Genomic DNA, 16811 nt, shown 5'->3' with positions numbered 1-16811 from the left:
GCTATTCACAACTGTTGATATGTCTACAAGCAAATGGCCTTTATCATCCACCAAATAATATGTTTTATTTCAGACAGATCAGTATATAATAATGCAGTTGTCAGTCTTGTTATCTCTCAGACAGACCACTGATGTTACCTTCTACTTATCTTTACTGTTGCTTTAGTACTCACAGTTAGTGAAATTTCCATTGCACATTTTCTGATGTTACTCAATGTATTTCTCTGTAAGCATAATATAATGCATACTATCAGTAATCCCTAGCAACATGAACACTTTTCTGTCTGTGTTAATGTCAATACTACTTTGCACTCTGCACTGCTACATCCTTTTCTATTCACTCCTACCCAAGAATTTTGACAGTTCTTTGAGAAATAAAAACTGGCTGTCATAAGCTTTGTGTTTCATACCACAGTTATTTTTAAGCAATCTGCAGATGACCTTGTAACAGTTTCAGTGGATCTTGTTGCAATGTTATTGTTTTTACTTTGGATTGTGTAACAGACAGTGATGGAGCAGAGACTGAATGACACCAACCATGTGGGAGGAGCTTCTGAAATTAATGCAGCAGGCTTGACACATCTGTGGTCCCCTTTAGCAGCTGAAGCATTGCTTTTGTTTAAAGGTGGGCAAAGGCAGATGGTTACCTGTCACAGTGTGTGCATGTCTGACTCCCTGTGGGTATGTTGGGCAGATAACAGATGTTATGGAGAAATGTGTTTTATTCGATTAGGCATAATGCAGGTAAGTTATCACTTGTTTGATAATATCATGCTGATTTGCTGTAAAATGCCCATATTATAGTAATAGTATTTTACTCTCTAGATTGCATATCTTTTCATCATTATGATATGGGGATTTTGGTGGTGTATGTGAGAAAGGGCTGTGAGAATGCAGTGTATGCTGCAGAATGTGCATTTGTATGTTTACTCATGAGTGCAATGTATTAAAGTTATATACAACACGTGGTGTATATGTGTGTGTGTGTGTGTGTGTGTGTGTGTGTGTGTGTGTGTGTGTGTGTGTATGTGTGTGTGTGTGTGTGTACTTATGTCTAATACATGTATGGGTGCTGTCAATGTTATGTGTGTGCTATCATCATTAATCACTGTGGTTAATGGTACATTGGGATGGTGTGTTAGCATGATTTGAGGTGTTTGGTTTAGACCATATACATTGCAATTGTGACTGTACAAAGATGCACAATGGCTAATTTTGGGTGGTACATTATATTGTGTGTGTTTGTGTGTGTGTGCTCGGATGCAGTAATGGTTGCAACAGAAAAGAGCAGGGAAGTGTGGAACACAGACACAGGGACACCTATCTGATGCCTATGCATTTGGCAGCTGATGTCAGCAGTGCGTTTTTACTGCTACAGGTGTGTGTGGTTACAATTTGACAAATAAACTGGCCACTGTGTCTGACTTATAAATAGTAACTAACCAACATTTGAAAATTAGCACAGTTCTAAGTGGATAAATCCACAAGAACACCAAGTAACAATAAGCACAACAGAATGTACAGGATACCAAACAGAATGAAATTGATTTAGCGCTTTCGTCAAATATTACAATTGACTTCTTCAGAAAACCTGACAGTTTGCAGGGCCATCCTTTATATACATCAAACAATTACTTCACCAATTAATCAACCAGTAAGACACAGATACATATTTAAAGAAATAGACTCCCTTGCCTTCTAAAATTCTTTCCTTCCACATTAAAATAACCAATTCATATTTGCACTACAAGAATGCATTTTTTTAAAATATAAAACTTGAGCTCAGGTAATAAATAAAATAGAAAATCAGCCTTTAGTTTTAAGTAACTAGTGAGGGACACCATATCATTCAAGCCAGGACTGGTGGTGGCATTAACTCACCACATTAGTTCTTTATATTCAAGAAACCAGTCAGTGGGTCCCCCCTCTCATCCATTGTCACCCTTTTCAGTACAGTAAACTTGAAACTATGACTAGGAAAAGTGTTAACGTGCTTTGCCAAAGCATTTTTTGTGTTACCTTTGGTTATGTCATAAATATACTGATAGACACGTGTAATGAATGCATTTTTAGTCTTGCCAATATAAAACCCGGGACACATCTGGCATATGGCTGTGTATACCACCTGTTTGCTACTACAATTACAATTCTGGTTGAATCTCAACCATCCAAAACCTTCAATAAAAACTCTGTCACTCTCTAGTATATGTTTACATTGGGTACAATGCCCACATTTGGTAATTTTTCCGATACCAGACAATGCCCACATTTGGTAATTTTTCCGATACCAGATATTGTGTTCTTACTCTTGGACTCCAAAAGGTTTTTAAAACTAGAATCTTTTTTATATGCTATAACAGGGGTATCACCCACCTTCCCCCCTATGGTCTCATCACTCCTGAGAATGAACCAATTTCTGACCAATATGTCTCGTATCAATGGGAATTGTGGATTGTAGGTAAGAATAAGACCATGTTTAAATGATGCAGTTGTCAGAACCTTACTATCTATAGGTGCACAAAGTCTGGAAATGTCCAAGCCTAACAAGGGATAGAAGTAACCCTCCACTCTCTTTTTGGTTACATCATCAAGTAATGGTTTCACAAAGTCTTCAGGGTACCCCCTGTTAACCATCATACTCAATAAAACCTCCCTTTCCTTATCATCCATTCTACTGATCATGCAGGCCAATCTTACCCCTTATCCTTTAATTAATGATCTTTTTTGATGAAGGGGATGCCCGCTCTTGAAATGGAGAAGGGTGTTCGAGAATGTTGGTTTCCTAAAAATATTTGAGTAAAACTGGTTGTTCACCAAATCTTTAGAGAGCAGTATATCCAAATAACTAATGGATTCAGTGTGGGTCACCATGGTAAACTTCAAGAAGGTGGTGCTGGAGTTAAGAAACAGCAAGAATTCAGACAACTGCTCCTGATCCCCCCTCCAGATAATAAGGATGTCGTCCAGGTGTCGCCCATAAAAAGAACAGTAGGACATCCATTCACATGTAAATACTTGTGACAATTCCCATTGGGTCAGGACAATATTGGCAAAAATTGGTGCACAGGCTGCCCCCATCGCTATACCAGATTTTTGTTTAAAGAGATGTCCCTCAAAAATCAGGAAACTGTTTTGACAAATGAACTGGCCACTGTGTCTGACTAATAAATAGTAACTAACCAAAATTTGAAAATGAGCACAGTTCTGAGTGGGAAAATTATGAGCACTTTGGAATAGTTCATAAGTTCAAAGGTAGGTACTAGGCTATCAGCCCAAGGGCCTAAGTAAGCCTATCCAACAAGGTCCCCTGGCTTATGCCACCCAAGAAAGTTATTGTCCTGTGCCCCTGTCAGGCAGAGCCACAGAAGTGATCCCGGAGTGTATTTCCTATTTTCTATCCACTCATCAAGATTTTTTTGAAGAGTGCTAATGAGGAACTTTGCTTGACATAGATGAGTAGCTTGTTCCAGAGTATGGAAAGTCTCTAGGATTCATCCTTACCTCCACTGTGACATTATCCTCTATTACTCTGCCCACCAGACAGATACCTGTGATGTCAATGTCTATTCCAAAAGCCGTGAAATGAATTGTACCTCCTTTAACCCCCCCCCCCCCCGAGACAGACAAGCAAATATTGGTTTCATAGGTTCATAGCCTCTTCATTCCTCTCGTGCCCGATGTTGGGTTTTTCAGTTGAATCTTTGGGTCATACTCAAGGCTTTATCCAGCTACACCGCAAAGCCAGTCAGATGAGTTAAATAACAGATTGCTAGTTGGAACTAGAGGAACAGTTTTAATTCTTTTGAATTCAGGCCAGCTCAGCTTCCAAAATATCTGACAATGGTGAGTGAAGTGCCTGTTTATTGTTGCTAACTTGTCAATCTAGTGGTTGTTGATGCCCAGTTTATTTTACAGATAAGAGGAAAATGTTGCTTACAAAACTTGCTCACAAAGTCATTTAGGTAGAAGGAAATTAAAACACCTTTACTTGGGCTTATGGAATCAAAATACCTAGGTTCTTAGCGCTGGTGGTTTTCATGTTCATGCCACTCTCAGAATGTAGTTTTAAGTTTGTTAAAGGAAATATCCTTACAAATGAAGAGAGCAACACTGGTGTTTTTGATTTTGGTAGGATTTGGAGTGTTAGCCAGTTTTGCATTTTATTGATGGTAAACTGTAGACCCTTTTGCAGTTTGTCAATAGTTTTGACACAACAGCATATGGAAGAGTTATCTAGATACAGCATTAGTTATGCACATTACCACCCATATGTTGCTTGCAAAGACAGAGCAATAGTGGATCAAAATGTGACCCACAGGGGTATTCAGACTGTGGTGCTGCCTGAGAGGATTAGTCATCCCATAATAATGACTAATGGTGATTCTATATGTGTAGTTGCAGAATTACATAGAGTATGAGAATGTGGGCTAATATTAAACTAAGTATTACAATTATTAAATTGTGGCCCATCGACTCAAAAGACTTTTAAAAGGCCAAGATATGCTTCACTTAAGTATTCACATTTTTCAATGCTTTTATAATATATTTGGACAACACAACAACAGCTGCTTGTCTACACGCACAGGTCTGAATCTACTTAATAGGTATCAAGGAACTGCAGTTCTGAATTATTCTTTGCATGACTTTGGCAATGGAAGGAAAAGTCCTGTAAGATGACAGCTATTTTAATCATTCACCTTCCTACACTTGTCAAAAGAGGAAAACATAGCTTACTTCTAAACTGAGGTTAGATAATAGCTCATTCTGGCTCCAGCTGATTAAATCTTTAACTATAATCATAATATTTATTGAGGAAAAAAGTTAAAAGAATTGCAACAAGATCCACTGAAACTGTTACCAAGTCATCTGCAGATTGCTTAAAAATAACTATGGTATAAACCACAAAGCTTATGACAGACACATTTTTTTATTTTTCAGGGAACTGTCAAAATTCTTGGGTAGGAGTGAATAGAAAAGGATATAGCAGTGTAGACTGAAAATAGAATTGATATTAACTCAGAATGAAAAGTGTGCATGTTCTTAGGGGTTACTGATAGTATGGATTATATTGTACTTGAAGTACATTGAGTAACATCAGAAAATGTAAAATGGGAATTTCACTAACTGTACATACTAAAGCAACAGTAAGGGTAAGTAGAAGGTAACATCAGTCGCCTATCTGAGAGGTAAGAAGATTGACAACTGTATTATTATATAACCTGCCTGAAATAAGATTATTATTTGGTGGATGATAAGAGCATTCACTTATTGATATAATGACAGCAGTGAGTAGCCAACATGAATTCTAATATTGGAGCAGAGCACAATTTCTGGAATACTTAAGACTCCTGCTTGTTAAAGATTCTGGGATTGCCTAATATTGCTGAAATAGCATATTCCCCAACCCCACTATTTAAGCAATCATGTACCAGAAAAAACTATCATCAAAATAAATGTTTGTTAAATACAGAGGAACTCATGTAGTCTGTGTGTGTGTGTGTGTGTGTGTGTGCGTGCGTGCGTGCGTGCGTGTGTGTGTGTGTGTGTGTGTGTGTGTGTGTGTGTGTGTGTGTGTGTGTGTGTGTGTTAAAAAAAACAGCACTCATAAATAAGGGGTACTAATTTATTAATGTTCAAGCAAAGAAAACATGCATTTATGCACACACACACACACACACGCACACAATATGTGTGTGTGTATGTGTTTGTATGCACATACATATAAAATTACATGTATACGTTTGCTGCTGGATGAATATATTACAGTTTTTAAAACAAACATACACTTAAAAAGTTTACTCCTTGAAGAATCTGGCTATGTCACATTCTGATGATGCCTTATTTGGACAGTAGGATATTGAGACTGTACTCCCAAAGAACTATACAACTGTGGAAGAAGGAAGACACCTTCTAAAAAAAAATCAAAATTTCAATTAAAAGACACAGGAAATTAGGTTTCAGAACTTATCTGTAGAATAACTGACTGTTCAAAAAGTTACAGAAGCTATAGAACTTAGAAAATGTAATGAGTTTTTCCTTTGCTTCCTGGAGGACACCCTTGGAGACAGAATTGAAATTGTATTATACTGCATATTAAGACTCTGAACATTTTATTTTGGCCTTAAAAGTCAGTTACAGCAAGAACGTAATGCCTGAAACTTTTATTTCAGATGTTGATTTTTTTCTCTACATTTTTTGTCTCTTTAACTATATTATTTTAATTTGCCTGTGCAAATTCTGTACTTTGCATAGTTATTTGAAAAGGGCATTCTTTGACTTACTATTTCAGACAGAAAAGGTTATCATCTAACTTTGAATGTTTTTGACGGATGGTTTATTTTATTAGCTTGAGAGATTATACATTTTTACCAGTGAGCATACAGCTATGTGGATCTGCTCTATGAAGTGTGATTGCTAATTGCTAACAGTTGTCATTTAAATATTTCAAATATTAACTTATTAAGCAATGACCCATGCCTACAAAAGGTGTGAGTAATGCTGGATTTACCCATGGTTGGTGTGGTTTGGTCACGAGGGTGAAGCCTGAGTGGCCAAACAAAGACAACTGTGGGTAAATCCAGCATTACCCACAACCAGAAGTGGGTTATTGCTATTATACAATGACATTATTTAAGAAAAAAAATACTTACCTTTCTAAAATAATGGCATTGTATAATGCCTCCTTGCTGCCCTTCCGCAGCTGTCCAGTATTCTGCAGCAGTTCTGATGTAATGCACATGTGTATGGTTACACAGTACATCAGAGCTGTGTGTGGAAGCAACAGAGAAATAAAGATCTCCGTTGCTTTTTAATAGGTGTCTCTCTATGTTAAATGAGTTTAACATAGCGAGATAGCTTAAAAAAAAAACAACAGAGATCTTCCTTTCTCCGTTGCTTTTTTAGAGCTGTCGTGCTATGTAGCTATATAGCGAGACAGCTTTAAAAAAAGCAACGGAGAAAGGAAGATCTCCGTTGCTTTTTTTTAAGCTATCTTGCTATGTTAAACTCATTTAACATAGCTAGATAACAGCAACAGAGCTCTTCTGTTCTCCCTTGCTGTCCAACACACAAAAAAAAGACTTATACTAATGGAAAAAGTCCAGGCGACTGGACATTTTTCCATTAGTATAAATCTGATTTATAACAGGCACGCTGACCAATCAGAGTGCACATTTTGGAATGTTAATGGGGGGGGGTCGTTGTATAATTTTTGTTTTTTAATAAGTAGTGGAAACATACTCTACAGTTGTGAAGGAAGGGCATAAGTGCTGCAAAGTTACTTTTACCTCCCATTCTGGGAAATATTGGTCAAGTTTTAATTAATGCTGCATTGAAATGCCCTGGGCTCATCTTGACCTAAGGAAAATCCCAAGGAGCCAATTAATTTAGCACTGATCAGTAGACATACAGTGTAGAGCTTATTTAGATGTGGAAGGGCTTGGCTACGACCCACGGAAACAGTGCATATTTACAGCATACCTTTAAGGTTAATGGACTTTTTTATATTAACTGGAAACCAGTGGAAGCAGTCAAAACATTAGACTGCTGATTCTGTGTCACTCATATATTGATGGCAGTAGCACAGGAGTTAAACCCTGTAGCCCACATCTACCACATATTAGCTGTTGACAGCAGGAGGGATTATATCCACTCTTGTCACATGTTAATTGATAGGCAGTGACTGGCTCAACTATTTTGAAATTCTACAACATGTAAAACATTTTTGGCCACCAAAAGGTGAGTATATGCTTGCATGTACAAGATATATATATTTCAGTATATTTTGTAGTGCGTTATTTTTTTATTTTATTTTTAGTCCAAGTACGTAGGAAACAAGCAGAAATAATCCATGGGGAGTAAGAAAAAATGTCGATGTCACAGCTGACTAAGGAGTGTAAAGCCAACATAATTTCATATGCTGGCATGTTTCAGAAGGAAATTATACCAGCCTTGTGTGCAGCTGAAATTCAGTCTACTAAAACTGTAGCAGCCATACAATGGCTGCAATTGCAAATTGTGCAGCTAAGAAACAAAGTCCATCCCCAAATGATTTCAAAACCAAATGAAATTGATGAGACAAGAAGAACAGTTAAATGCCTGATGGCCCAGGCAGCTGACATAATGAAACAACTTCAGGTAGAGGACAGTGAAAATAAGCACCAGTGTGAGGAGCTGCGGGATCTTCAAAGACAACTGAGTACTGGTCTGGCTGAACACTATATGCCAAGTCAGTACCAATGTTTTCCTCAATACAAAGAGGGGGATGACTTTGATAGCTTTATTTGTGCGTTTGAACTAAAGTGTATTCAGCACCAACTTGACCAATGTCAATGGGGGACATTTTAACTTCTCTAATCTTGAGTAAGGCAATGCATGCTGTGTTGAAAATGTCAGATGTGAATTGTCAGAATAATGATAAGGATAAACCCTGCTCATTTAAATGTTTTAAACTTAAGTAGAGAGGTGTAGAGAGCTTAAAAGAAAAGCAGATGACAGAGTCAATAATTACATTTGCAGAAATAAGCATACTTTCATAAGCACAGGAGTGAAAGTCATATAACTACTTTTCAACTGCTAGGAGAGATAATAATTAGGAAGCAAGCACTCAGCATTCTACCCAAAGACGAAAAGAAAAGAAATACGGAAAGGGGTGACTTCCATCTAATCTGCAGGGTACAACTACTTAAGAATGCAGTATCTGCACAACACATGGGTGTAAGGGAATATATGTGAGACAGACAGCCTAAATATTCACAGTATGTTGCACCAGAAAAAGGGGAAACTTTGATTTAAGTAGATAACAATGCCTTGAATTAAAATGTTACCAGTGTAAACCCATTTGACATGTATAGTCAATATAGCAACAGTGATATCTGAGACAGCAAAATATATGCAAAAAAGGCAGTAAAAGTTGGAAAACAATACTTTTCCAGAAACTAGAAATGTGCCTGATTATTAAAGCAAGTTGCACCCTACCACAGTAAAGAAAGCAAAACCACTGGGATACTGTGTCAGATATAACTATTGTTAATTCTGCAGTTGTTGAAAAGAAATATTACCTGCCCAGCCAGTCAATTATAGTTATAGCCATGAGAGGGACACTTTTGAGGTACTTTTGGCCAGGGCTCTTATGGATGGAAAAGGGGCAAGGAGGCAAGTAGATGATAGTAGTGTTTGATGATATTTTTGAAGATGCTGTAATAGGTAAAGACACCTAATGACAGATACTCTGTGCAAATACAGTTACATACAGCCAAGAGGTAGACAGCTCATATGGTGTAGTGGTATGTTGGTGTAACTGTAGTGCATAGGGTGCTGGGTTCAAGACTTGGAATGAAGGCAATTATGTGATAAAAAGGAACTGTCATTTCAGTCACAGTATGTTATACATGGCATAACCTGGGACCAAAAATCAAAAACACATTTGCAAGTGCCATGGTGTTATAAATACCCACTCAAGGGATCTCAATCTCTTCTGCAACATAAATAGAATACGTTGGATAAATAGGTACATATCACAAAGAATTCCACTTACGTGTAACTGTGTTCCACTCCAAATAAAGCAGAGTATTGCTCTTACCCTTTTTGAGTGTAGTTTGGATGAATGGATGGGCAATCAACAATTCAGCCCTGGTTTAACAACCTAGGTACCTATGAACCTAAGAAACAGAACAATATAGAACTTCAAATATTTTAGAGACTTTGATAGAAATGTTTTGTTTTTTCATAATATCTGTCATAATGTTTTTGAAAAAAATTTCAGATGATACAATATTATGGAAATGGGCTTAGAAAGTCTGGGGAAACTTGCATGTTAAAATCCGAAATCTGTGCGTGTACAGTAGTCAGTATGACTGCTGTGAATTGTAATAGATGGCAGGTTACTTATAGCAGTAAGCCTATAACATGTTATTTTTGTGGTTCTGATGCTCATTTAATATAAGAATGTGACAAAAGTCAATGTCCAGAGTGCAGGGGAAAAGGACATTGTGTTAAGAACTGTAAGTGTTTGCAGACAATGTGAACTTGAAGGCTGCCTTTTTTTTTTATTGTACCCTGATAATTAATCTTACAAATAAAAACAAAGAAAGAAGATAAAGAATTTAGCCATACAAAGGAAAATATTATTTGTGAAAATAAGTCATTATATGACTCATCTACTGAGAGAGAGAACAATATTACTAAGAATAATATGTTACAGAAAGAGATTGTAAAATGGAAAAGGCTTGCAACATTGTGTTTCTATCATAGGTTCATAGGTTCATAGGTAGGTACTAGGCTATCGCCCTAGGGCCCATACAAGCCTAGCCAAAAAATGTACCCTGGCTTTCGCCACCCAAGAAAATTATTTTCCTATGCCCCTGTCGAGCAGAGCCACAGAAGTGATCCTCGGGGTGAATTTCCCATTTCCCATCCAATCATCAAGATTTTTCTTGAAGAGTGCTAATGAGGAGCTCTGCTCGTAAACATACGGTAAGCTAAATAATGACAAATGTCTAGAAGATGAAGAGAACAACCATTGGAAATAAGTTCAGAAAACAGAAACTAAAAGAAGGTGTTATAAACTGCTAAGAAAGGGAAGAAATAATGTATTTCTAAGATCATTTAATGTTAATAGCATTATTAATGAAAGATGTCTTACTGTGTATGAATTTTGCATGATATTTTTTTTGATGTTGCCTGTCTCTTAAATATTAAATACTTAAATCAGCTGTTGAGAAAGAACAGTTGATATGTTTGTGGAAACACAACATTATTTGGAATTTGAGGAAGCAGTTCTTTTGAGAAAAAATGTTTTAAGTTTTATATGTCACTATAAATACACCTGGCAGGTTAATAGCTAACAAATTACATGTAATAGGCAAGACCCTTATACTTTTTATTGCCTATGCCAATGCAGCAATGAAAGGTAGACAGGACTTTTTTGAAGCCACAAAGCAATTTGAGGTTGTCAACATGAGTCTTGTCATAGTTGGAAACAGAAGGAAAATAACTAAAGATTTACAGGTCTGTCATGAAATGATACAGCCTTGTAACCTTCAGATAGGTCAAGGCAGATCTTTTACTTATAGGCGGGAGAAGCTTCATACTCGGATAGGTTATTGTTTGTTCTCTAATGGCTTAAAACAACTCCAAAGAGGAAAACTAAATTTAAGTTTTACTGGGCACACTGATTTGGCTTGAAATAGGTGATGATACAGGTAAGATTAAGGTCAGAAAAGGCTTACAAACCTTAAATGGTTTTGGACCACAATCTGAAGATATGGTGCCAGAAAATGACTTACTCTTGGCTGAACATCTTACTCTAAGGGACTTTTATAAGTCATGGTCTGCATGGCGGTAATGTATAAAACAGAATGCAAATATATCTAGTTGCAAGTAGAAAATATGGGGAAGTAAAGTCTGAGTATCAGGCTGTAGTACACAATTTTGATAAAGCTTTACTTAAGGGGGAAACAGATGTAGTTTATTGGGAAATTAATTCAATAACAACTATAGCTTAAAATGAGATTGTTGTTCAGACAGAAGTATATTGTACAGAGTAGAAAAGAGGAAGTTTTTTTAGGCAAAGGTATTAAACATGAAGAATGGATAGGATAAGAAGTGTGTTAGGAGAAATAAAGAAAGGACAATGGGAGGTATTATAGGTGGTGGCATATTACATGGAATACAAAGAAATTGGAAAAAAGAAGAAATGAAGGAAAGTACATCAGTTATCATTTCAGAATAATACAGTGTAAAGTGAAATACAGATATTATTATAGATACAGTTCTTCAACAGTCAAAAAGAAAAGACTGTAAGTAGCCAAAATGTAAAAATGGTAAATGTTCTGCTAAAATGCGGGTAAGTGGTAGCTTGGTTGGTGGCAGCTTCATCATCAGACACATGAAAACTACATAAGTTAAATTAAATAAATAAATGTTTATTTTAAAACCTATATATATAATTGCCAACTTCAATTATTGTTTCAATGCGGCAATGCTATCAAGCAGTCAGCATATACATACATTAGTAAAATTTTAGAAAAATCTAAAATGTAACACACAAAACTCTTAAAACTTGCTTGTAAGCTAAAGAATGTTTAGCTTTCAAATAAACAGAAAACTTAATGCATTTCAGAATAATAATAATATTTAAAAAAAAATAATTACACTTGCAGGATTAAGTAACATTTTGAACTTAGTCAGGGAAAATAGTGCATCTGGGCCTGATGCGACAAGCTTTAATTTCTACAAAAATATGGAGGATGTAAATAAACAGTATCTTACTGAGAGTGCTGAAAAGGTGGTGGATGAACAGCATGACAGAAGTGTAACTATGTTAAAGAGGTGGAAGGTTTATATATAAAAAGGAGAGACTGAGGGCATTGTTAATGGGAAAACATTAACACTATACAACACTGATTATAGGATACTCATGAACATTTTTCCTAGAATGGATGAGTGGTGTGTGGGTTCAAAGTTATTTTATGAAGGTATAATTGGAATTTGAGGAAAGAAAGTGACACCTATTATGTTATTGATTACAGAAGTGGTAGACTGTATTGATAATAGTGCAGAGGAAGTTAAGCTGATGCTTTTTGATACACAAAAGCCTTTGATTGATTCAGTCCTGCTGTTAGGGAGTGTTAGGGGGCTATGCTATAAGTTCTAAAATAAAGAAAGTGGTCAAAAGTATATATGAAGTCACAGAGAATTGTGTGATGGTTAATGCCTGGATGGGTAGTACGTTATACGTTAACAAAGATGTTAGGCAAATATATTCCTAAAGTGTACTAGCCACTTTTGGAAGCATCCTTGTTACACAATGAATCTAATTTCTTGCTACACTCTTCATGTTAAAGTTTTAAGTGATTTTGCAAAAAAATGAAGATTAGAGTATGTTGCCTAATGCTTTAGTTTCACTGTTTACTCAGTATTTCTGTATAGTCACACCCACAAAATGATGTAATGTCAGGTAATAGGCACTGATTTACATGTGTATGCAAAGTATTGTGGGTAAGAACATAATTTACTTTTAGTTGCTTTATCAGAGCTTACAGAAAATCTGATCTCTGCAGCAAAGAAAGATTTCTGACACTCTTTGTTATGTGATAAAGGATGGGTGCCACATTATATATATATATATATATATATATATATATATATATATATAGATAGATATATGTCAATACATCAAAAAGTCAACTCATTGAAAGACAACTTAATGACCATAATTAATCAAACAACCAACTATTGGATATAAAAAACATTTCTTCTGCAGAGGGAGGGTGTTCACCCAATACTAAATATACATACAAACTCCAAGACCACATTACAACAGGGAAAGGGCAAATTCCCTGACTTCTACTATAATGTGATCAAAAACAGAAAACAGCCAGTACATTCAATCAGCTTATTGTCAGTCAAGTGTACCATTTCTTTGTTCATCTGTTCAACATGTTGCCTTTTCACAACGTGTATGTAATCTTGCTACATATATATAATGATATCTTGTGCATGGAAAAGTGGAATGTGCCTTTAAAAGTGTATAAAGGGGATTATGATGGTAAAATTCTCATACCGCTTTAAACAAGTCATCAACTGCATTAATCATTTAATGGGAGTCAGTTGTCTACTTAGTGTTGTATAAAAGAAGCTTGCCTGCTCATGAAAAGACAGGGATATGGTTCCTCATCAAATCTCTAGAAATTAATCCTAGAGCTCTTCCTTTTCTAACCAAAAAGATATAACAACTTATAAGATCATTGACCTTATAAAACACTTCATTATCGTACTTCAAACGTTGTTAATTTCCCTTGATCTTGGGCCAGCATTGGAAATATTTCAACCAATCCATAATAGCCCAAACCTAAAAATTAATAACTCAATGACAACTACCCTTTATTAAAAGACTTGAGAATTTGAGCTCTCTACTCGTACCACAACTACACAATTACAGACCTGAGATCTCAACCTAATTTACCAAACTCGTACACAATTATATTGAGACAAATTAGAGAAGTATGTTCCAAACACCTTCAAAACACCAAATTAAGCAAGGTGGATATAAATAATTGTGAAACTCTATGGAACACAATGCTGTCTGTAAAATAAAATGATATCCAACACGTACAAATGAATAGCCGAGATAAAAATTCCAAGGTAATATACTTATTTCTAACTACTGGTTTAAAAGTAACTCATCAATAACTGTACAAAAATTAAACCATGCTTTGACATTAACACATAAAGCTTTACGATTGAAAAAGTTAACTTACACACAACTCATGATCAACAACAACACATATCTTACCCCCTCAGTACTACACAGATTTAACTCTTCTAATTCAGCAAACTGTCCATATTGTAAATCACAGGAAGTAGATCTAACTCATATGTTTTGGAGCTGCAAATGTGTATTTAAACTATGGAACTCATTAAAAATCCATCTACAAAAACAAGGCTATGAAAAAGCAACTCTTACATGGGAATACACACTACTTCACATTCCTCCCCCAGGAATATCCCATAAGCAAGTGACCATACATATCACAATATTCCTATTAAGGAACTATACATAGCATCCCCATGGGGGGACAGAATGAATATCAATTGGGATGAATGCAAAAAGATGGCAATTAAACACATGCTAGCTCATAAATGGGTAATTGATGAAAAAATAGTGTTAAAAAGCTAAAAATACGGGAACAGATATTTAACATACTGCTAGCTTAATTTACCCACATTATCATAAACACACATGCATTTATGTGTAAAGATATACCTTTAACACACATTTTGATAGGTAATAACATGATTTGATAAATGAAAGTAATAAAATAATTGATGGCACTTTTGTACAGTTGTAAATATTGATGTTACATGTTGATGTTTAGATACTGTTCACCATTAGATATGTACCCAGTGTATTAGTACTTTGTTGTTGTTGTTCGATTTTTATTTGTTCTGTACATTGAAAAATGCAAAATAAAAGATTTTTGGAAAAAAAAAAAGGAATATGGTACCTCATCTGGAGGCACATTATGGGTCAGAGCAGGGGTTCTGATCAAAAGATTTTTGGAGATGGAGGCCAATTGAGCTCAATGGGGATGTGACCTGAGACAAATTCATTTGAAGATGTTCCTGTATTTGATGAAGATGAAGAGAAGGCCTGACAGGACCTACATCTTTTATTTATTATTTTAACACCCCAGGGATGGACAGGCTGTTGATGGGTTTGCTTTTATGGACTATAAGGACATATATGAAGGTACAGCTCATTTTGCATAGGGAGTGTATCGAGTCAAGTGGGCTAATGTTTTTCATTATTACCTTTATTCGGAATACTAAAATTGTGTTTCTATAAATGTGAGCATCCAGTACTTCTTAATACTTAAACTGATGGTGTATGCATGGACGTTTTTAGCCAAGGACCTTCCAAATATACTTTTCCTTGCCATACCTCTGCTACCAAATGCATGACCTATTTGAGTTAATGTTTTAATATGGAATTTGTAATTAGAGATGCTTTGCCCTGTCTGATATGCTAACTAATAAGCATGCTGTTCTCTGCTGTTTACTGGTGTGCTTTCTTTTACTTATAACCATGGCAGAAATATTAAAAACCCCTGGTGGAGTCCAAAATTGATTCTGAGCAAAAGCTAGCACAGTGGCCACAACAGTTAGTAAGACTGGCTCAGATGACAGCTACCCCTAGTAATGTGCCTGTCATAATAATCATTTTAATGATATGGCACACAGAAAACTAGAACAAAGCAAAATTAACTAAGATACTTTCCTCTTAGTTGACAGGGAAAGCATTAAAACCCCACATGGAGTTGGAAGGGAATAATTATACCAACTGTGAGAAACTTAAAAATAACTGTTATTTATTTATTTATTAACATTTGTTAACTTAGATAGTCCGACTGAGAAAAAGCCCTTTTTCAGCGGAGGCCCGAATAGAAAAGCTCCACAGTACCAGTCAGTAAGTCACAACAGGTAGTAAGACACAACATAAGATACAATACAAAATAAGATATAGTAATACTATATACATACATAACAAATATAAGCATTATTTATACTTCTATTGTGCAGTGATTTTTAGTGTAAACAGATGTCTAGGGAGTAATATAAATGGAGTTTTATCAAAATATGTAAATAAAGACACGTTTAAATAGGGTAAGAAGCACATTACTAGTAGTGCGCAAGGGAAGTATCATGCAAGTGGAATGGTAGTTTGGGAAAAGGATGGCTGCTGTTAGTAACAGAAAATTAACAGAAGTAAGTAGGTTCAGAAGGGGACTAAAGGTAGAGGAATGAGAATAGAAAGGGCTTAGGTAAAAGATGGGAGGGGAGTAAGATAAGTTTAGTAGGGAGGTTAGGTGAAGAAAACAGAGGAAAAGAGAGGGATAAGCTAGGGTAACATGAACAGGAAAAGAACAAAGAGAGTGAGAGTTGGATAGGGTAGAGGGTAGGCTGTTCATGTAGGATATTTACATTGACACAACCAGGTAGAAATCAGCTAATCTTTCTTGAATTCATGAAACTGGGCTACTTAACATTGGGACATGGGCAGCTTATTCCATGAGATTGCTGGTAAGTAGCTAAAAATTTTTTTATCCAGAGGATTTCTTAAGTTTATACATTTCTAGTTGAAATTGATCAGAGCTCCTGAGAGTTCTGGGGGTGTATAAAGAGGCTAGAGAGGAGTTATTGGGGAAAGGAGGGTCTGTACATGATAGAGTGGGTGATTTAAGGATGCAGTAACTCCTAAAATGCAAGCTATAAAAGTTTTCAGTTGGATTTTTATGCTGACAAACTGA

At 35.9% G+C, this 16811-nt stretch overlaps 1 protein-coding gene across 1 annotated transcript in view; it reads left to right on the top strand.

Moving 5' to 3' along the window:
• Window positions 1-374: 374 nt before the first annotated feature.
• The window catches only part of LOC122796012 (multimerin-2-like), a 99127-nt gene continuing 82690 nt past the window's right edge, over window positions 375-16811 (top strand). The window contains exon 1 of the mRNA XM_044064493.1: window positions 375-744. Within this exon, the coding sequence (XP_043920428.1) occupies window positions 511-744 (234 nt within the window). The 5' untranslated portion in view covers window positions 375-510. The remainder of the gene's footprint in view (window positions 745-16811) is intronic.

The sequence above is a fragment of the Protopterus annectens genome, chromosome 2.part2 (assembly GCF_019279795.1).
Source record: "Protopterus annectens isolate FY-2018-M chromosome 2.part2, PAN1.0, whole genome shotgun sequence".
NCBI lineage: Eukaryota > Metazoa > Chordata > Ceratodontiformes > Protopteridae > Protopterus > Protopterus annectens.
The sequence above is the reverse complement of the archived record's forward strand: the minus strand, read 5'-3'. Positions and strand labels throughout refer to the sequence as shown.